Below are 22,132 nucleotides of genomic sequence, written 5' to 3' on the forward strand. Positions count from 1 at the left end.
ATGAAATTAATTTCAATTTGGGTCAAATATTTCATCTTTTGCAAGAAACCTAACTTGTTCATGAAAATCTTGAATCCATCCGAAGTAAGGAATAGGATCCCGGGTAGGACTGGGATGTGGGAGGGGTGTGGTCAGACATGCCACTAGCCCATACCGGGTGCATTGGTGAAAATTTGAAAAAGGAGCCACATCGTCTGGGCAGACACGGCCATGCACCAATAAACTCGGCTTGGTGAGTGGGGCAGGATTTCAGCTCCCATTCCCTGCCTCAGCTGGATGCCTTGCACTGGGTGCAACCTGCATGTAGGTGGCAGTCCTAGAGGGACGGCTCAGTGGCGGTGCAAGCAGAAGATGGTGATCCGGCCACCCTGTACAGCTCCATTCCTTGCTAGACTGATTTAATTTGTCTGGAGGAGTTTGGTCAGGTAGGGATCTTTTCTTCTCACCACTTGTGATGATTTAGTTAAAGAAGGAGATCTCCCCAATGGAAAAAGTCCATTTTTCAGGTTCAAGTGTGCAGATGGCCGTGCAGCCTCCAAGTGGGCTTTCATGGTTTAATCTTAGGAAATAGCCCAATGTTGATTCTTGAGCCCTAAAAAAAGTATGCTGTTGATCTGGTTGTAGATGAGCTTTGCAATTTCCCTTTTCTCTCGGCGCCTCAGCTTGGCTGCCTCACGCCAGGGGTCATACGGAGGGGCTGCATGAGGAGAGAGGAGCGGGCAGGGAGCCACCGGGCTGTGCCCCAGTCCCAGGCGGGCTGGCTGGGGGACCAGGGCCATGCACGCCCCCACCCAGATGGCGCGGCCAAGCGGGCGTGTGGTGTTCCGCGCCCTCCAGGCTGGCTCCCAGAACATGTATTTCTTTTTAATTAAAAATATTTTGGGGGACTTCCCTAGTGGTGCAGTGGTTAAGAATCCGCCTGCCAATGCAGGGGACACGGGTTCGAGCCCTGGTCTGGGAAGATCCCACATTGCCACGGAGCAACTAAGCCCGTACGCCACAACTACTGAGCCTGTGCTCTAGAGCCCACAAGCCACAACTACTGAAGCCCGTGCGCCCTAGGGCCTGTGCTCCACAACAAGAGAAGCCACCACAGTGAGAAGTCTGCACACCACAACGAAGAGTAGCCCCTGCTCGCCGCAACTAGAGAAAGACCACATGCCACAATGGAGACCCAGTGCAGCCAAAAAAAAAATATTTTTTAAAGTAACACATGCTCATTGAAGAAAAATCTGAAGATGTTAACATCAAAAGAAGAGTCTAATCATCCAGAACTAACCACTGTTAACATTTGGTGTATAGCCTTCCACTCCTCGGAAAATATGTTTCCACAGAGTTAGGTTTATACTATGTATGTGTACATGTGTGAATATAAAGTAATGTGTTTATACATTGTATATAGAGTTAACATGTTATAAGCATTTTGTTACACATTTTAAAATATTTGGGAGCTTGGTTCTTAATGACCACATAATATTCCATAGTTATTTACCATTTATATTGTTTCTAAATATTACTCCGGTATAAATTAAATTCAGCATTTTAAAGGTAGTATTTAGGAGTAGATGACCTTTGTATGTTCAGAAAGAGCTATAATTTTTCATGCTCTCCTCTGATAATTTCACTTTTGGGGTTGTAGTCTAACAAAACTATATACATACCCATGTGTGCTTGCATGCACACACATAAATACGTATGTGTGTATTGTGTATTTAATTTTTTAAATTTTTTAATGAAAAGCCATTGGACGCTTAAAGCAGTGATTTTTATAAAACAAAGTTGAAAACAACCAGTAGTAGCGGAACGGTTAGGCAAATTAGGATATATTGACATTGTATTCATGCATATTGACCTACTAAAAGTTTGTGAACCCTGTCAGTAACTGGAAAATTGTATGCTCTAAGAAAAATAGCAGGACTTTCCTGGTGGTCCAGTGGTTAAGAATCCGCCTTCCGATGCAGGGGATGCAGGTTCAGTCCCTGGTCGGGGAACATACCCATGTGCCATGGGGCAACTAAGCCCATGCGCCACAACTCCTGAGCCCATGCTCCGCAACTACTGAGCCCTTGCACTCTGGAGCCCACATGCGACAACTACTGAGCCCGCACGTTCTGGAGCCTGCGCGCCACAACTGGAGAGCCTGCGCGCTGCAACTACTGAGCCCATGTGCTCTGGAGACCACACGCCACAATGAAGAGCCCGTGCACTGCAACAAAAGATCCCGCATGCTGCAATGAAGATCCCACATGCTGCAACTAAGACCTGACGCAGCCAAATAAATAAAAATTAAAAAAAAAAGAAAAATAGCATAGCATGTCCATATAAATTTTTAATTGTGGAAAAAGAAGTATTGAGGAGTATTTAACACCTGGGTTTTTTTAGTAGTCTGTTTAGGGCCTTAGTCTGTTCTCTACATTAATCTGTGCTGTGATGTGAAGGCATTTCAGCTGCAGTGAAATGAGCATTGTGATTAGCAGTGTGTGCTTTGGTGTCAGACTAGATTGGGGTTTAACTTCTGTCTCCAAAGTACACTGGGCCATGTGAACTTGTTAATCTCTCTTAAGCCTGTTTCTCTTGTGGAAATACTCTTTGATACTCTTGTCAGTGAGGATGTGGAAAAAAATCGGTGTATTCATACATTCTTGGAGGGACTATATATTGATCAGACCTGTTTTGAGAGGTTAATTTGGCACTGTCTGTCAGCATCAACAGTGCACATAACCTTGATCCAGTAATTCCACTTGTAGGAATTCATCCTACAGATGTACTGAATTTGCACGTGTGTGCAGAAACATACCATGATAGGACAGCAAAAGAATGAAAACAATTTAAACATTCATTTATAGGGGACGAGTTAGGTATAATTAGAGTGCCCATACAACAAAATGCTGTGCAACTGTTTGAAAACTTTGTAACGGGGAATGCGGTTGAAAATTATGTCATCTTCCCATCTTGTTCCTCAAACTCGTATGTTCATAAATAAGCATATATTTTTAACTAAACGAAATGCTGCTGCTCTGCACCTTACGTTTTTCACTCAACAACTTGTCTTAGCAGTTGTTCCATTTCAGTACATAGCAGAACAGCCTCGTTACTAATAGCTGCATAGGATTTTGTTGTATGGGTGTACCATGATGGACTTAACCCATTCTTTACTCATGGAAATTTCAGTTGTTTCCAGTCTTCATTTCTTTATTTCTTATATGAATTTCCTTGGATGCTTTGGGCACATACAGGAGTATATTTGTAAGAAAACTTACTGGGGGAAGAGATATGGGAACATATTGTATGTGTATAACTGATTCTCTTTGTTATAAAGCAGAAGCTAACACACCATTGTAAGGCAATTATACTTCAATAAAGATGTTTAAAAAAAAAAAAAGAAAAGAAAACTTACTGGAACTGGAATTGTTAGGTCAATGAGTAGTCAGTTTTTATTTATTATTTATGTATTTATTTATTTTTTAGAGAAACACTTTATTTTTGGCTGCGTTGGGTCTTTGTTGCTGTGCGCGGGCTTTCTCTAGTTGCGGCAAGTGGGAGCTACTCTTCGTTGCGGTGCGTGGGGTTCTCATTGTGGTGGTTTCTCTTGTTGTGGAGCACGGGCTCTAGGCCTGCAGGCTTCAGTAAGTTGTGGCTCACAGGCTCAGTAGTTGTGGCTCGCGGGCTCTAGGCATGCAGGCTTCAGTAGTTGTGGCGTGCGGGCTCGGTAGTTGTGGCTCACGGACTCTAGAGCGCAGGCTCAGTAGTTGTGGCGCACGGGCTTAGTTGCTCCGCGGCATGTGGGATCTTCCCAGACCAGGGCTTGAACCCGTGTCCCCTGCATTGGCAGGTGGATTCTTAACCACTGCACCACCAGAGAAGTCCCCAGTTTTAAATTTTTGATAGATATTACCAAGTGGTTTTCCATAGAGATATTTACTAGTTTATATGACCTTGAATAATGTATGAGTGAAGAAAGCAAGGCCCAGGACGTTAGAGTAGGATGTGATCTCATTTGTATTAAAAAAAAATGGGAGGATGGAATTAGAACATATACTTGTATGTGCATAGAATATATTTGGAAGGATACACTAGAATCACTCCACAATTGCTTCTGGGGAGAAGGACTGGGAATTTAGTGGAACGCAAACTTAGCGTGAGCCTTTTTGTATTGTTTGAGTTTTCTATCATTGTGTATATTACTTTTTCAGTTAAAAAAAACTGATCGGGGGGGCTTGGCGTCTGCCCGGCCTCGGAGCCGGAGCCGGAGGTGTTACCCCAGAAGGGTCGCGCCGAGCTATCCCGTCGGGCGCCGTACCCCGGGCAGGGCCCGGGCCAAGGGTCCAGGATGCTGAACGTCCCTTCCCAGTCTTTCCCGGGCTCCAGCAGCAGCAGTGCGTCTCCTCCAGGGGGCGTAGGAAGGTCCCTCTGAAACAGGGCAGAAGTCTTATGGGTTGGATTCGACTGACCAAAAGTGGAAAGGACCTAACAGGATTAAAAGGAAGATTAATTGAAGTAACTGAAGAAGAACTGAAAAAACACAACAAAAAAGATGATTGTTGGATATGCATAAGAGGCTTTGTTTATAACATCAGCCCGTATATGGAGTGTCATCCTGGTGGAGAAGAGGAACTTATGAGAGCAGCAGGATCAGATGGTACTGACCTTTTTGATCAGGCCTGTTCTGCCAGTTTTTCCCAGAGTACAGAGTGCGTCATTCCTGATCTCCACCCTGCACTCCTTTCAGGGGGTGTTGAAGGTCAGCAGCTGCAGTGGCTAGTGACTTAGTCCTGGAAGAGGCAAGATGGTTCATCGCTGGGTCAACTATGAATCCATGCTGAAAGAATGCCTGGTTGGCAGGATGGCCGTTAAACCTGCTTTTCCTAAAGACTATCATGAGGAAAAGAAACTCTTAAACGGCATGCTTCCCAAGAGCCAAGTGACAGATCCACTTGCCAAAGAAGGACCTAGTTCTCCAAGCTATGACTGGTTCCAAAGAGACACTTTAGTCACCATTGTCATATATACTAAACAGAAGGATATCAATTTAGACTCAGTAATAGCTGATCACCGGGATGATTCCTTTAGAGCAGAAACAGTTATCAAGGATTATTCATATCTTATACATATTGCCCTAAGTCATGAGATTCAGGACGATTTTTCTGTGCGAGTTGTTGAGAATGTGGGAAAAATAGAGATTGTCCTGAAGAAAAAAGAGAATACTTCTTGGAAATGCCTTGGTCATCCCCTGGAGAATCATAATTCACTTATTCCAAAGAAAGATATAGGTACTGAAATTGTGAAGCCATATACACCTGTATCTGATTCCTTATTCTCAGAGTTCAAGGAACCAGTTCTTCCCAACAATAAATACATCTACTTTTTGATCAAAATCTACCCTGCTGGACTCTTCACACCAGAGCTTGATCATCTTCAGATTGGAGATTATGTTTCTGTAAGCAATCCCGAGGGCAATTTTAAAATATCCCAGTTCCAAGAATTGGAAGATCTCTTTTTATTGGCAGCGGGAACAGGCTTCACACCAATGGTTAAAGTACTGAGTTATGCTTTGACTAATATACCCAGTCTCAGGAAAGTGAAGCTGATGTTCTTCAATAAAACAGAGGATCACATAATTTGGAGAAGCCAATTGGAGAAATTAGCATTTAAGGATAAAAGATTTGACCTTGAATTTGTTCTCTCAGCACCTACTTCTGAATGGAATGGCAAACGGGGATACGTTTCACCAGCTCTGCTTTCTGAATTTTTGAAAAGAAGTTTAGACACGTCCAAAGTCCTCATCTGCATTTGTGGACCAATGCCATTTACAGAACAAGGAATGAAGTTGCTGCGTGATTTGAACTTTTCCAAAGATGAGATCCGTAGTTTTACAGCATAATGAAGAGGTGTCATTCAACTGTTTTAGCTAAATTTGTGATTACTTAGGGTTTTTTAAAAGAACATTTTTGTATATAGGTTAACTGGAATCCAGGTTTTAGTTTCTTAAATGAAATCAAATGTTTCTTCACTATAGATACCTTGTTGACTTTATTTTGTACCATAACTTATTTTACTACTGATATTTGTCCTGGAAGGTCAGTCATGGCAACAAGTATATACAGGATTCTTTGTTATGAATCACAAAGTTCCTTACCATTTAAACTGTATCACTGTTCTACAATAAGCTCTTGTGTTTTATGACATGATAAAGCAAATGATCATTTTGATCACATTTCTGTGCTGTAAGATGTCTGATTAGCAATACAGATTAAATTTTACATTGCACTGTAAACTCAGGAAATGATCATTTATGTCCTTGTTCTTACTATGAAAACATGGACTGTTATAACTTATTAAGTGATCCAAACATTTTGTGTGTCTATGGCCTTGATACAGAGTAGAATAAAAAATATTCTTAATTAAAAAAAAAAAAAAAAACTGATCAGGGACTTCCCTGGTGGTCCAGAGGTTAAGAATCCGCCTTCCAATGCAGGGGATGTGGGTTCAATCCCTGGTCGGGGAGCTAAGATCCCACATGCCGAGGGGCAACTAAGCCCATGCACTGCAACTACTGAGCCCTTGTGCCTCAGCTAGCGAGCCCACGTGCTGCAAACTACAGAGCCCATGCGCTCTGGAGCCTGTGCACCACAACGAAGGGCCTGCCTGCTGCAACTAAGACCTGATGCAGCCAAAAAAAAAAAAAAACTGATCAAAATAAAATGTGAGAAAAACAGCTAAGTGAATATATTTGGATATATGCACTCTTAATTTTCTTTAATGCATAAGGTCTTTGGGGGATCTGGAGTCTGGCATCAACTCCTGTACGTGCATCCTGGCTGTGACACAAGTTATCAGAGTGGCAGTCATAGTCATTGGATTTTCTTTCTTTTGCATATTATAAATCGTATACATACAATAAAGTATCTTCCTCATAGAGTAAAAACAACATTTTGTACTATAGTGGTCGTTTTAAACAAGAAAGACCATCCTAATGCAGTTGTGTGCTCTGTTTCTAGTTCAGGATGTTTATGATTATTTCCGGGCTGTCCTGCAGCGTGACGAGAGAAGTGAACGAGCTTTTAAACTAACCAGAGATGCTATCGAGTTAAATGCAGCCAATTACACAGTGTGGTAAGTAAGACACATCATTAATATTCCCTGTGTGAATGTCTCAGGTTTTAGTTTGGATGACTTTTTTCTTAACATTAATTTTTATCAAAACAACAATTCACATATGAGTTTAAAAGTCAGAGACTGAATGAAAAATAGCAATCTCTCCTCTATTCCTTCTCACTACAGAGTCCCACTCCCCGGAGGCAACAACTCCTAGGTGTTTTTTCTTAAAATCACCTCTATATTCTTAATCATGTGCTTGATTATTTTTAATTTTTTCATTTTAGACATTACTCCTTCTATGGAAGATACAGAGTTCAGTCTCCTGTACTGTCTCCATCACAGTAATCAGTTCATGGTTCATGCGGACCCACATTTCATTGTATGTTTACATTTCCTTTAACAGATTGGCTTTTTTATTTAGTTTTGTTCTCTTTTTACCAGCAAGTTATCTGTCTCCCAGACTCTGCTCATGTAGAATGTCTCGTTACTGTTGAGCACAGCAGGTAACCCTTCAGTTCCTTCCTTTCTTCTCCGAGGACTTGGGCACCGCGTGTCTGGTCCATAGCTCTTTCCTGTGTCGAGTCCCTGTTTCCTAGATCCCACATCTTTCTCTTTCCTGCTTTACTCTCATTTTATAGACCAGATCCTTGAATACAAGAAAACTCTTAGAAGGCTGTGATGGAAATTTTTACTGAGGTTTCGTAAATTTAAAAGTGTTTTAAGTCTCTTCTAGCTTCAGTGATAGAATTCTGGATTGGAAATCATTCTCCTTTAGATTTTTAAAACTGTCTTTCTGTTTCTTTCAGCCTCTATTGAGAAGATTCCCATTCCTTCATTTTAACCTTTTCTTTAGCTTTGGGAAATTTTTTTTTTCTTTTATGTTCTTTTGATAATGTCTTCTCTCTTTCCTCTGTTGGCTCTCTCTGGAATGCCTTTTAGTTGCATGTTGTACTTCTGAGGTTGTCTTTTCTTACTTTTATCTCTTTTTATTTACTTTTGAGATTTCTTCAACTTTATCTTCTAACTGTTCTATCTGCACTCATGTTTAATTTACAAGAGCTCTTTTTATCTTCTCTGAATATTCTTTTTTAATAGCATCTTGTTTATTTCACGGATGGGATTTGTTTTCACTTTTCTGTTTATTTGTTTTGATCTCTTTAATGTAAACATTTTTCTCAAACGAGTGGTAATTCTTGGCTCTCCTTTCATACTTACAGTGGAAGCAGGAAAAACCTGATTTGGCATCTCTTCGTGTTGCAGGACTTGTCACCTAGAGGGCTTTACCGTGAAGTTAGCATGGAGGCACGGCTGTTTTGTTTGACGTCTTCATATATCAGTATTTCTGGGTCTTTTCTCTTGACTACTTTGTTTCTCTGAAGAAGAGCTGTCTGAGGAGTGTACATTTGGCTGCCACAGTTCTGGGGGTCAATTCTGGCAGGGTAAGACAGGGGTGGGGGGCATCTCAGCTGTTCAGTGTATCAGCATTTTAAATTTCCTTGTTTCCAGCCTTTACCTCACCCTGCCTTCTGCTGTGTCTGGTATTTCTTTCTGCTTTGGATTTTTCCAGAAAATAAAGCCACTTGTCTGCTGCCCAGGCTTTTTAGGAAAACTCTAGTCCTCCTTCTCCTGTGTGTTTTCTTTACTTTCACAAAACACACTTCACTTCTGGCACTTCTAGTCACCGAATGTGTGTGGGATTTTTCCCCTACCAAGCAGTTCCCTGTGACACCACCTGGGTGTCCTACAGTTTAACTCAATTCTAACACTGTCTACCTGGAGGTAACGTCAGATCCCACAGGTTAAGGGCTCGGTCCCACAAGCCTGCCCCACCCCGATGCCAGTCGCACATCCTGTGCTTCTGACTGGTGGGCCATAAATCATAGGTTCCACGATCCCCTCCTTGGGTTCAACCGATTTGCTAGAGCAGCTCACAGAATTCAGTGAAACACTTACTTAGGTTTACCAGTTTATTAAATGGTATGATAAAACAGAGAGATGCACAGCCGGATGAAAAGGTGCATAGGGCGAGGTCTGGGAGGGTCCCGAGCACAGGAGCTTCTGTTCCTGTGGGGCTGAGGTGCATCACCCTCCTGGTACATGGATGTGTTCACCCACCTGGAAGCTCTCCAAATCCCCTGCTGTTGGGATTTAATGGTGGCTTCCTCGCCTGGACACGATCTATTATTAACTCCATTTCCAGCCTTTCTCCCCTGTCTGGAAGATGGGAGGTGGGGCTGAACATTCCAAGTTTCTAATCAAGGCTTGGTCTTTCTGGTGACCAGGAGCCATCCAGGAGCCCAACCAGAATCACCTCAGTAGAAGAGATGCCCCAGTGCTCTTATCACTCAGAAATTTACAAGGGTTTTAGGAGCTCTGTGTGAGGAAAAAAAAGACACACACACACACACACACACACACACACACACAGCCAGGTTGGGAGATGTTGTCACCTCTCTGCTCAGGGTGGGGGGAGGGATGTTGGCTGCTGAGGACTCTGTCTACATTTTAAACTGTTTTCAGCCCCACCCTTGACTTCCAGTTTCGGAAATACCTGATACATCTGATTTCTGAACCTTTCTTCCTCAGTTGACAGGTTTTTGGCACTTTCTGGTTTTCCAAGTCAGTCAAAACTATCAGCTTACCATTTTCCATCGTTTTGTTGACCTCTTTCAATTGCTGTGGTATCCCCTCATCCTTGTGGATTTATACCCTTTTTATTTCTTTACTGTCATTTTAGTAGGATTATCTAGAGCTGTTAGTGTGATCTTCCATCACTTTATGTCTCTAATATGCACATTTTTAGCTTGTAAGAAATTCCTGACTGTACACAGCTCAGAGCAACTTAGAATGCATTTAAAATTTCCTAAGTTTATTTGCTGTTTTCTTAAAAACAGTATACCTGAAATTACCCATATGAACCAGGCTGCCTGTATGTGTATGTGCTCTGTGAAGCCTCATTTTCTTTAAACTAATTATAATAGAGAAATACTGTCATCTCCTCTATTTAGCATTTCATTTTAAGAGATAACTTTTAAAGTAGTTTTTCTGGGGGGTGGAGTCAAGATGGCAGTGTGGGAAGACACAGAGTTGGCATCTCTCTACAACTAGGGCGCTTGCCAGACACTGGTGGGGGACCTCGAAGCCCAAGGAGATGGGAGGAACCCCCAAGTGAACCGGTAGGATGTGGGGGGACTGAGCAGGGAGGAGAAGTGGAGGCCAGACAGGACCGGTGCCCTTAAGGGGTGGCTGAGAGGGGAGGGGTTCCTATGCCTGGAGGGACCCTCGGGGGCTCAGATCGGGGGGGGAGAGTGCCCAGCATTTGCCCTACTCACTCGAGCCTGGGAAGCCTGCTGGGCTCCCAGGCTGGGTCCCCCACCCTCCAAAGCCCCCTCCAGGATGCGTGGGTCCTGGAGGCATAGGAGGGAGGCCGGGGGAGAGGAGGAGAGGCAGCAGGAGGGGCCCTCCAGGACGGGAGGAGCAGGAGAGGAGCAGAGGGCATTTGCCCCGCCCACGTGGGCCCAGGAAGCCAGCTGGGCTCCCAGCCTGGGTCCCCCGTCCTCTGAGACCAGAGGCAGGCCTGGGCCCCTTCTGTTCCATAGAGCCTAAGCCCCACCCCCCCATACACACCCCAGGGCCTTTTCCAGCCCTGTCAGTCCTAAGCATAGGCCCCGCCTACCACCCAAACCTCACCCTTGCTTAGGTCCCACCCTCCACAGCCAAGGCCTTTTCTACCTTTTTTTTTTTTTCCTTCTGCTCTTTTTTTTTTCCCTTCTGCTCTTGTTTACTATTGTGGTTCTGTTTTACCTTATGGTTGTTTCATCTATATTTTTATTTTTATATTCTTTCTAACATATCTGTTAGTTTCCTAGTCTAATTTTATTTTTTACTCTTTCTTATTATTCTTTTTTTTTTTTTTTTTTTTTTTGCTGCTCTGCGCAGCTTGCAAAATCTTGGTTCATGAGCCAGGGGTAGGACTGAAGCTCCTGCGGTAGGAGCTCCGAGTCTGAACCACTGGACTAACAGAGAACCTCAGACCCCAGGGAATATTCATCGCAGTGAGGTCTCCCGGCAGTGAGGTCTCCCGGAGGTCCTTATCTCAGCACCAAGACCCAGCCCTACCCAACAGCCAACAAATTCCAGTGTTGGACGCCTCAGGCCAAACAACAAGTAAGACAGGAACACAATCCCACCCATCAAAAAAAAAAAAATGAGACTGCAAAATATATGTCACAGATGAAGGAGCAAGGTAAAAACCTATAAGACCAAATAAATGAAGAGGAAATAGGCAATCTACCTGAAAAAGAATTCACAGTAATGATAGTAAAGATGATTCAGAATCTCGGAAATAAAATGGAGGCACTGATTGAGAAAATACAAGAAATGTTTAACAAAGATCTAGAAGAACTAAACAAACAAACAGAGATGAACAACACAACTGAAATGAAAAATACACTAGAAGGAATCAATAACAGAATAACTGAGGCAGAAGAACGAATAAGTGAGCTGGAAGATAAAATGGTGGAAATAACTGCCGAGGAACAGAATAAAGAAAAAAGAATGAAAACAATTGAAGACAATCTCAGATAGCTCTGGGACAACACTAAACACACCAACATTCAAATTATAGCGGTCCCAGAAGAAGAAGAGAAAAAGAAGGGGTCTGAGAAAATATTTGAAGAGATTATAGTGGAAAACTTCCCTAACGTGGGAAAGGAAATAGTCACCTAAGTCCAGGAAGCACAGAGAGTCCCGTACAGGATAAACCCTAGGATAAACACACCAAGACACATACTAAAACTAACAAAAATTAAATACAAAGAAAAAATATTAAAAGCAGCAAGGGAAAAACAAAAAATAACATACAATGGAATCCCCATAAGGTTAACAGCTGATTTTTCAGCACAAACTCTGCAGGCCAGAAGGGAGTGGCAAGGTATACTTGAAGTGATGAAAGACAAAAACCTACAACCAAGACTACTCTGCCCAGCAATGATCTTATTCAGATTTGATGGAGAAATTAAAAGCTTTTCAGACAAGCAAAAGCTAAGAGAATTCAGCACCACCAAGCCAGCTTTACAACAAATGCTAAAGAAACTTCTCTAGGCGGGAAACATAAGAGAAGAATAAGACCTACAAAAACAAACCCAAAACAGTTAAGAAAATGGTAATAGGAATATACATATCAATAATAACCTTGAATGTAAATGGATTAAATGCCCCAACCAAAAAACACAGACTGGCTGAATAGATGCAAAAACAAGATCCATACATATGCAGTCTACAAGAGACGCACTTCAGACATAGGGACACATACAGGCGGAAAGTGAGGGGATGGAAAAACATATTGCATGCAAATGAAAATCAAAAGAAAGCTGCAGTAGCAATACTCATATCAGATAAAATAGACTTTAAAATAAAGACTGTTACAGGAGATAAGGAAGGACACTACATGATGATCAAGGGATCAATCCAAGAAGAAGATATAACAATTATAAATGTTTATGCACCCAACATAGGAGCATCTCAGTACATAAGGCAAATGCTAACAACCAGGAAAGGAGAAATCGACAGTAACACAATAATAGTAGGGGACTTTAACAACCCACTTACCCAATGGACAGATCATCCAAACAGAAAATAAATAAAGAAACACAAGCTTTAAATGACACAATAGACCAGATAGATTTAATTGATATTTATAGAACATTCCACCCAAAAGTGGCAGAATACACTTTTTTCTCAGTTGCACACAGAACATGCTCCAGGATAGATCACATCATGGGTCACAAATCAAGCCTCGGAAAATTTAAGAAAATTGAAATCATATCAAGCATCTTTTCTGACCACAATGCTATGAGATTGGAAATCAGTTATAGGAAGAAGACTGTAAAAAACACAAATACATGGAGGCTAAACAGTGCACTACTAAATAACCAAGAGATCACTGAAGAAATCAAAGAAGAAATAAAAGAATACATAGAAACAAATGACAACAGAAACACAACTGAAAACCTATAGGATGCAGCAAAAGCAGTTCTAAGAGGGAAGTTTATAGCAATTCAATCTCACCTCAAGAAACAAGAAAAGTCTCAAACAATGTAACCCTACACCTAAAGAAAGTAGAGAAAGAAGAACAAAGAAAACCCAAAGTCAGTAGAAGGAAAGAAATCATAAATATCAGAGCAGAAATAAATGAAATAGGAATGAAGAAAACAATAGCAAAGATCAATAAAACTAAAAGCTGGTTCTTTGAGAAGATAAACAAAATTGATAAACCCTTAGCCAGACTCACCAAGAAAAAAAGGGAGGAGATGCAAATCAATAAAATTAGAAATGAAAAAGAAGAAATCACAACTGACACCACAGAAATACAAAGGATTATAAGAGACTACTACAAACAACTATATGCCAGAAAAATGGACAACCATGAAGAAATGGACAAATTCTTGGAAAGGTACAATTTTCCAAGACAGAACTAGGAAGAATTAGAAAATATAAACAGACCTGTTGCAAGTAATGAAATTGTAATTAAAAATCTTCCAACAAACAAAAATCCAGGGCCAGATGGCTTCACAGGTGAATTCTATCAAACATTTAGAGAAGAGCTAACACCCTCCCTTCTCAAACTCTGCCAAAAAATTACAGAGGGAGGAACACTCGCAAATTCATTCTACGAAGCCACCATCACCCTGATACCAAAACCAGAAAAAGATATCACAAAAAAAGAAAATTATAGACCAATATCACTGATGAACATAGCCACAAAAATCCTCAACAAAATACTAACAAACAGGACCCAACAACATATTAAAAGGATCATACACCATGATCTAGTGGGATTTATCCCAGGGATGCAAGGATTCTTCAGTATACGCAAATCAATCAATGTGATACACCATATTAACAAATTAAAGAATAAAAAGCGTATGATCATCTCAATCGATGCAGAAAAAGCTTTTGACAAAATTCAACACCCATTTGTAAAAACTCTCCAGAAAATGGACAAACCCATTTTCTGGAAATAATCCCATTTACCATTGCAACAAAAAGAATAAAATACCTAGGAATAAACCTACCTAAGGGGGCAAAATACTTCTACTCAGAATACTATAAAGCACTGATGAAAGAAATCAAAGATGATGTAAACAGATAGAGAAATATACCATGTTCTTGGATTGAAAGAATCAATATTGTGAAAATGACTATACTACCCAAAGCAATCTACAGATTCAGTGCAATCCCTATCAAACTATCAATGGCATTCTTCACAGAATTAGCACAAAAAATTTTACAGTTTGTATGGAAACACAAAAGACCCCGAATAGCCGAAGCAATCTTGAGAAAGAAAAACAGAGCTGTAAGAATCAGGCTCCCCGACTTCAAACTATACTACAAAGCTAGAGTAATCAAGACAGTATGGTACTGGCACAAAAACAGAAATATAGATCAATGGAACAGGATAGAAAGCCCAGAGATAAACCCATGCACATATAGCCACCTAATCTATGACAAAGGAGACAAGAACATACAATGGAGAAAAGACAGCCTCTTCAATAAGTGGTGCTGTGAAAACTGGACAGCTACATGTAAAAGAATGAATTCAGAACACTCCCTAACACCATACACAAAAATAAACTCAAAATGGATTAAAGACCTAAATGTAAGACCAGACACTATAAAACTCTTAGAGGAAAACGTAGGAAAAACACTCTTTGACATAAAACACAGCAAGATCTTTTTTATCCCACCTCCTAGAGTAATGAAGATAAAAATAAACAAATGGAACCTAATTAAAGTTAAAAGCTTTTGCACAGCAAAGGAAACCATAATCAAGACAAAAAGACAACCCTCAGAATGGGAGAAAATATTTGCAAATGAAACAATGGACAAAGGATTAATCTCTAAAATATACAAACAGCTCATGGAGCTCAATATTGAAAAAGAAACAACCCAATTAAAAAATGCGTGGAAGACTTAAATAGACATTTTACCAAAGAAGACATACAGATGGCCAAGAGCCACATGAAAAGATGCTCAACATCACTAATTATTAGCGAAGTGCAAATCAAAACTACAATGAGGTATCACCTCACACCAGTCAGAATGGCCATTATCAAAAAATCTAGAAACAGTAAATGCTGGAAAGGGTGTGGTGAAAGGGAACCCTCCTGCACTGTTGGTGGGAAGGTAAATTGATACAACCACTATGGAGAACAGTATGGAGGTTCCTTAAAAAACTAAAAGTAGAACTACCATATGATCCAGCAATCCCACTATTGGGCATATACCCTGAGAAAACCATAATTTAAAAAGAGACATGCACCACAATGTTCATTGCAGCACTATTTACAATAGCCAGGACATGGAAGCAACGTAAATGTTCATCGACAGATGAATGGATAAAGAACATATGGCACATATATACAATGGAATATTACTCAGCCATAAAAAGAAATGAAATTGAGTTATTTGTAGTGAGGTGGATGGACCTAGAGTCTGTCATACAAAGTGAAGTAAGTCAGAAAGAGAAAAACAAATACCATATGCTAACACATATATAGGGAATCAAAAAAAAAAATGGTACTGCTGAACCTAGTGGCAGGGCAGGAATAAAATCGTAAACATAGAAATGGACTTGAGGACACGGGGCAGGCGGGAAACTGGGGCAAAGTGAGAGTAGCATCGACATATGTACACTACCAAATGTAAAATAGATAGCTAGTGGGAAGCAGCAGCATAGCACAGGGAGATCAGCTTGGTGCTTTGCGATGACCTAGAGGGGTGGGATGGGGAGGGTGGGAGGGAGGCTCACGAAGGAGGGGATATGAGGATATGTGTATACATGTGGCTGATTCGCTTTGTCATACAGCAGAAACGAACACAGTATTGTGAAGCAATTATGGTCCAATAAAGATGTATTAAAAAAAAATTAAAAAAATAAAGTAGTTTTTTGTCTCATTATATATTGAGTTGGAATATTTTGAAATTTTGAAGTAAAAATAGACTAGAACTAATCATGTCTTTAGGGAAAAGGTGTTTTTAATGGTTTGACTTCACCTGTGAAGAAATTAAAGAGAAACTTGTTTCATTTATAAATAGCATTTTTATGGTGGTTCTAAAAGTAAAATATATGATAACGTTTGTAATGAAATTAATTTATTATATGAGTAATGCATCTAAACGAACAGGTTATACCATATGGGGAAAGAGATGTTTTTGATTCTTGTGTAATAGAACACTAGTAACCAGAGTATTACCTGGAAATAATCATTTGTTGGTTGTCTTCTGTCTCACATTTGCTGCCTTTCACTATTTTGCTTCAAAATGCTTGATTCTTCCGTTCTTCAGATAGTTCTATGAGTTTGGACAACCACAAGCGGTTAAATTGCTAAATTATTGGTTATATAGAATACCTACCAAAAAATGTGTCTATGTTGTTGTCTTGTGACTTCATTTGATACTGTGGCTGGGCAATTTATGTGGAGTAATGAGACTTTGGATGCTTGATGTTTGCTGTAGGCATTTTCGGAGAGTTCTCTTAAAGTCACTTCAAAAGGATCTACATGAGGAAATGAACTACATCACGGCAATAATTGAGGAACAGCCCAAAAACTATCAAGTTTGGTAAGATGAAAATAGGAAGGAAATAAGTCACTATGCTAATAGTACCTGCCAATGGGTGACGAAACCATAGGGAATTGTTTGTGTCTTTATAATTACAGTGCTTGCATTGGAGCTAATGTCACCAGTCTTACAGTGTTGTTGGGAGTAACTGAGATAACTTTATGTTTAGTGCTTGAAGTGGTGCTTGACCCATAGTTAACACTCAAATGTTTGCTGCCGTAATTATTTCAAACTTCGACATTAGCACATAATAGTACTAGAGTCAGGAAAAAATTTGAGTGAAAAATCTGAAAAAAATGTTTCCATTCAGTGTGTTATAAAATGACTCTCTGGTATTTCATCTTTTATTCATTTATTTATTAAAAAAATTTTTATTGATGTTGGGGGTACAAAGATGAATGAGACACAGTCTAAAAGGGAAAGCAAATAATAAAACCAGTTATTTTACAGAACAGTGTGAAAAATATAATGGTAGGGTTTTTTACAGTGTGTATTTGTTCTAAAAGTTAAGCCCCTAACTTAGACAAGAGGATGGGGGAGCAGGACACAGTGGGGGAAAAGAGAAGTTATGGGACAGGAGGACAGAGAACAAATAGGAAAGAAAGAAAGAGTCCGGACAGTACCCAGCATTTAGTGAGCCCCCCATGAATGGTAGCGACTGTGGTGATGGAGGTGACGGTCGAGGAAGAGCAGGAGGAGGAGAGAAGGAGGTGGCGTTGCTGTGGTCATGGTGAAGGAGATGCAGCAGCGTGGTGTCCGTCAAGAGCTGTCTCCACTTCTGTGCCACTGACTGCCTGCTTTTCATGCAGGGCTTGCCTCCATTTGATGTTTTTCCAATGTAATGACTGGGACACACACCACCCTGTCTTTATGCCTGAGATTTAAGGATGATTTCTGAGAAGAAAGACTGCTGAGGCAAAGAGAATATTCTGGGGAGAAGAGGCATGAAAGAGCTTGGTGCACTCCGGGAACTGCATGTAATTCCATGTGATTAGAGTACGTTTGGGGGCCCTAGGACGAGATCATAAAGGGCCTTATGAACATTGGTAAGGGTTTGGGGTTTGATCTTAGCTGCAGTGGAGAGCTCCTGACAAATTTTAATTAAGGAAGTAGTATGATTAGATTTGTGTCTTGGGAGCTTTACCCTGACAGCAGGGTGGAGGATAGCGGAAGAGGCTCACAGTTCTGGCGGGCCATGGCAGTGTAGGGGCCAGGGGAGAGTGTGGTAGGGTATGGGAGAGAGAAGGGTACATGTGAGAGAGGTTTTGGAGGCAGAAGCAACAGGCTTTGAAGTTAAACTTATCAGGGGAGTGACAGAGAAGAATGATGTCTATATTTTTGGCTTGACCATTGGGTGAATGATGGTGCTGACCACTTGGGGAATTTTGGGAAACAAAGCAGCACATTTTTGGGAAAGAAGGGTGGATTCAGTACTAGACAAGTAGAATTTGATGTGCTTATGGGAAACCTGTGTAAAGTTGTCCAGTTGTCCAGTAAGTGATTGAAAAATGCTCCTCTGGAGTGGCAGTCCCCACTCTGGATGAGGATGCTCAGGGAGAATTAGAGAAGGTTGGGGACAGAGCACTGGTGAGCATCCGCGTCTGAGAGGCAGAGAGGTGGTCCAGGACGACTGAGGAAGGAAACCAGAAGTCAGTGTCCTCACCAAGAGAAGGGAGAGTTTCAAGAAGAAAGTGATGGATGGCAGTATCAGCTACTGCTGAGAGGTCGCGGAGAGCAAGGGCTAGAGATGACCCCGTGGGATTGTTAAGTAGGCCGTTGCCAGTGACTGGTCTTGGCACCAGCAGTCCTCCCACCAGGGGCGGGGCAGGGCAGGGCAGGGCAGGGCAGGGCAGGGCAGGGCAGGGCTGGGAAGAGGAAATGAGCCACGGAGCAGTGCTTGAATCGCTAACGGGAGATGCAGTTGGCTGTTGAGAAAGAAGACGGAGCAAGCAGCTAGTCAGGACTGTGTCTTTGGGTCTTGTTTTTCCAAAGTGGCAAAGACTTCATGGTGTGGGGAGAGTTACTAGAAAGAGAGAAGGTGAGAATTCTGGAGAAAAGGGGGATAGAGTAAGGGCTTGCTTGGAGTTGGGAAGAGATCCAACACATAGGTTAGCCTTAGGAGAAGGAACAGCTCCCCAGCTGTGGACACATGTGGAGAGTGAACTGCTCTCTGGCCCAGTTGGCTAATAATAATCTGCATGATCAAATACGGTCGTTAAGGAGTACGAACCATAAGTAGATACTTAATTTTCAAAGAATTAGAACATAATAGATCTGACGGTGAGTAATTGAACATTTGGCAAAGCATGGAAGTGCTAGCTGTTGTGGATTTCCATTTGTAGAATTTTAAACAACTTCACCTCTGTAGGTTCTTTCTTTGTAAGTGCATGACGGTTGCACTCCTGAGAAATTGCCTTATAAAAGAGTTGTTTTAGTGACAAAAGTGATTAGCTAGAGAGTTTCAGTCCCTCATTTAAAAGGCATTGACCCTTCGGAATTAAGGTGCTTTTATGTAAATATTTGGAGGTTATAGCTCCAGAAGGGAGTTCCCTTGGTGGTCTAGTGGTTAGGATTCGGCGCTTCCACTGCTGTGGCCCAGGTTCAGTACCTGGCCGGGGAACTGAGATCCCACAAGCTGTGTGTTGTGGCCAAAAAAAAAAAAAAAGAATCCAGAAAAGTACTTGAAGAGATATATAAACTATGTACCATTTTATCTTAAAAGAAAAAATAATCCAGACATCACAAGCATTCTCAGCATTTGATTACATCTAGTTTTTGCTGAAGAGAAGTAGCTTCCTTTTCTGGACACTGCAGATTCTGTCATTAACACGTTGGCACCTATCGTTATGAAAAACAAAATATAAAAACACCCAGAGCGGGCTTCCCTGGTGGCTCAGTGGATAAGAATCCACCTGCCAATGCAGGAGACACGGGTTCGAGCCCTGGTCCGGGAAGATCCCACATGCCGCGGAGCAGCTAAGCCCATGCGCCACAACTACTGAGCCTGCGTTCTAGAGCCCGCGAGCCACAACTACTGAGCCCACGTGCTGCAACTACTGAAGCCCACATGCCTAGAGCCCGTGCTCCGCAACAAGAGAAGCCACCGCAATGAGAAGCCCGCGCACTGCAATGAAGAGTAGCCCCCGCTCGCCGCAACTAGAGAAAGCCCGTGTGCAGCAACGAAGACCCAACACAGCCAAAAATAAATAAAATTTTAAAAATTTAAAAAGAAAAAAAGAAACCCAGAGCAGCTGCTGTTGGAAACCTAGCAGGTTTTAATTATGGTACATTTTAAATTGCCCACTCCGCTAGTTGCTATCATATCTAGTATAGTACAAGTAATGCAAATCCTGTATGCCAGGCCACTTTTTATTAAATTCACTATGAAAACTTATGCTGTAAGATCAAACCCCTGTATTTAATTAATACTCTTTAAATCATAGAACATCAGAGAGAGCTTCTTAGTATTTTGTTCTGAGCAGTCATTTTGACACACTGGAGGACCTAATTCTTAAGTTTTTCCTGAATTATAGAATTTACCAGTAACCTGGAAAAATAAATTATTAATGTACTCACTGACTTGGAAGACTTCTTAAATTATTTGGAAACCGTTCCCTCTAGGATCTTCCTCTTGGTAGTATCTTGCCTTCTTAATATTCTCTAAGATGAATTTTTAAATTTTCCATGCATGTAGAATAGGTCACCCATTAAGCATTAAATCTTTCCCCTTTCCCCCATTATCCCTGTTCACTTTTAGTATAATGAATACTAATGGTTTTTTTAAAAAAACAGCTTCACTGAGATATAATTCACATATCATACTATTTACCCATTTAAGGGGTATATATGTGCAGCCATCACCACAGTGAATTTTAGAACATTTTCACTAATAGATTTTTATAAATATTTCAGCTAAAGAAAATTATAAAAATAGAACCCAATAGAGAACTCTTAGAAGTATTTTCCTGGTACAGAAACTCCTCTTTTGACAAACTTGCAACTTGTCATAGCTACTTGCCAGAGAAGAAGTGAATTCCATTCTGCCCACAAACTGGTAGAATAAGAAGTTGCTTGAATGGTGGCACTTAGGACTTAAGGAAAACTGACAGCATGTTGATAACCAGAGGGGCTTCCATACTTGATAAAATAGTATCACATTTCCCATAATCTCATTGTGACATCTGGGCATGTTGAAAAATTCTTTCACGGTACTGTGGTTGTCAAGAGATTACTGTACTTTCAGATTTAGCTTGAGATAAACCTTCTTTAAGCTCTTATTATCTGGTTTCATTTTATGTGCAAATCACTGTTTTATGTTTCTCAGCTGTTACTTAGTGTTCTGAAATTTTTTCTCTTAGCGTTTATTCTGTAGTACCTTTTCTTTCTAGTAGAGTCTTGAGAATTAGAGATAAATTGCTGTTTCTTGAGTGTCCCTCCACATCACCTAACACATGCAGCTGATACTTTCGTTTTGGGGTAAATTAACACGAAACTTCTTCTCTCGACTTTAGGCATCATAGGCGAGTGCTAGTGGAATGGCTGAGAGACCCATCTCAGGAGCTTGAGTTTATTGCTGATATTCTTAATCAGGATGCAAAGAATTATCACGCCTGGCAACATCGACAATGGGTTATTCAGGTATTGCCTTTCTTGTGTTTTGCAGATTTTTATTTTTTTAACTGAATTAAATAATTTAATTACTATTAAATTGTAGTGTACTTAAACTGAAACACACATGTAGATCATTACAAACTATATAATGATTAAGAATTATTCAGATACTTAATTAAACCTGACATCCTTCATGTTGGTTAACCTTTATAATCTCTTTGGATATGTTGGTGAGTAACTTCACATTAAAGAAGAATAATAGTGACTTTTTAAATACTTTTTGGATTGAATTTGTGTCACGTATTTGCTAGCAAATTGAATAGAAAAAGTAGTTGTAAATTTTTAATACAGCTGTGTTATTTTAATTAACAAGGACGTATTACATATTACGGTTTTGCATGCATAAACTTTGAAATATGGTTTTACAGTAACTGTTGTATGTTTTATTTCTGCCCACTTGTTAAAATTTTATGCTAAATCCTGAATAGAAGAAAACAGTTATGGGACTTCCCTGTCAGTCCACTGGTTAAGATTTCGCCTTACAATGCAGGGGGTGCAAGTTCGATCCCTGTTCGGGGAGCTAAGATTCCCCCAAAGCTTGGGGCCAAAACACAAACCATAAAACAGAAGCAATATTGTAACAAATTCAGTGAAGACTTTTAAAAATTGGTCCACATCAAAAAAATCTTTAAAAAAAAAAAAAGAAAAGAAAATAGTTATAACTCCCACTCTGGGCATTTTTATTTATTCCAGCCAACAATTGTAGTGTTGTGTCCGGTGAATTTTTTCCAGGGATTGC

The 22,132-nt window shown here is 40.7% G+C and overlaps 2 protein-coding genes across 2 annotated transcripts in view; both read left to right on the forward strand.

Annotated features, from left to right (window-relative positions):
• FNTA (farnesyltransferase, CAAX box, subunit alpha) overlaps positions 1-22,132 on the forward strand; it is a 32,296-nt gene that overhangs the window by 5,273 nt on the left and 4,891 nt on the right. The window contains exons 3-5 of the mRNA XM_082374883.1: positions 6,999-7,113; positions 16,618-16,722; positions 21,234-21,360. Coding sequence (XP_082231009.1) covers positions 6,999-7,113; positions 16,618-16,722; positions 21,234-21,360 — 347 coding nt within the window. The remainder of the gene's footprint in view (positions 1-6,998; positions 7,114-16,617; positions 16,723-21,233; positions 21,361-22,132) is intronic.
• On the forward strand, positions 4,217-6,267 carry LOC309619595 (cytochrome b5 reductase 4-like). Its single transcript, XM_082374898.1, is given in 3 exon segments — positions 4,217-4,367; positions 4,370-4,659; positions 4,790-6,267. Coding segments are annotated over 3 exon segments (1,419 nt in total). The 5' UTR covers positions 4,217-4,330; the 3' UTR covers positions 5,882-6,267.

This window comes from Balaenoptera borealis (assembly GCF_965194805.1).
Source record: "Balaenoptera borealis genome assembly, chromosome: 21".
In the NCBI taxonomy this organism is placed as follows: domain Eukaryota; kingdom Metazoa; phylum Chordata; class Mammalia; order Artiodactyla; family Balaenopteridae; genus Balaenoptera; species Balaenoptera borealis.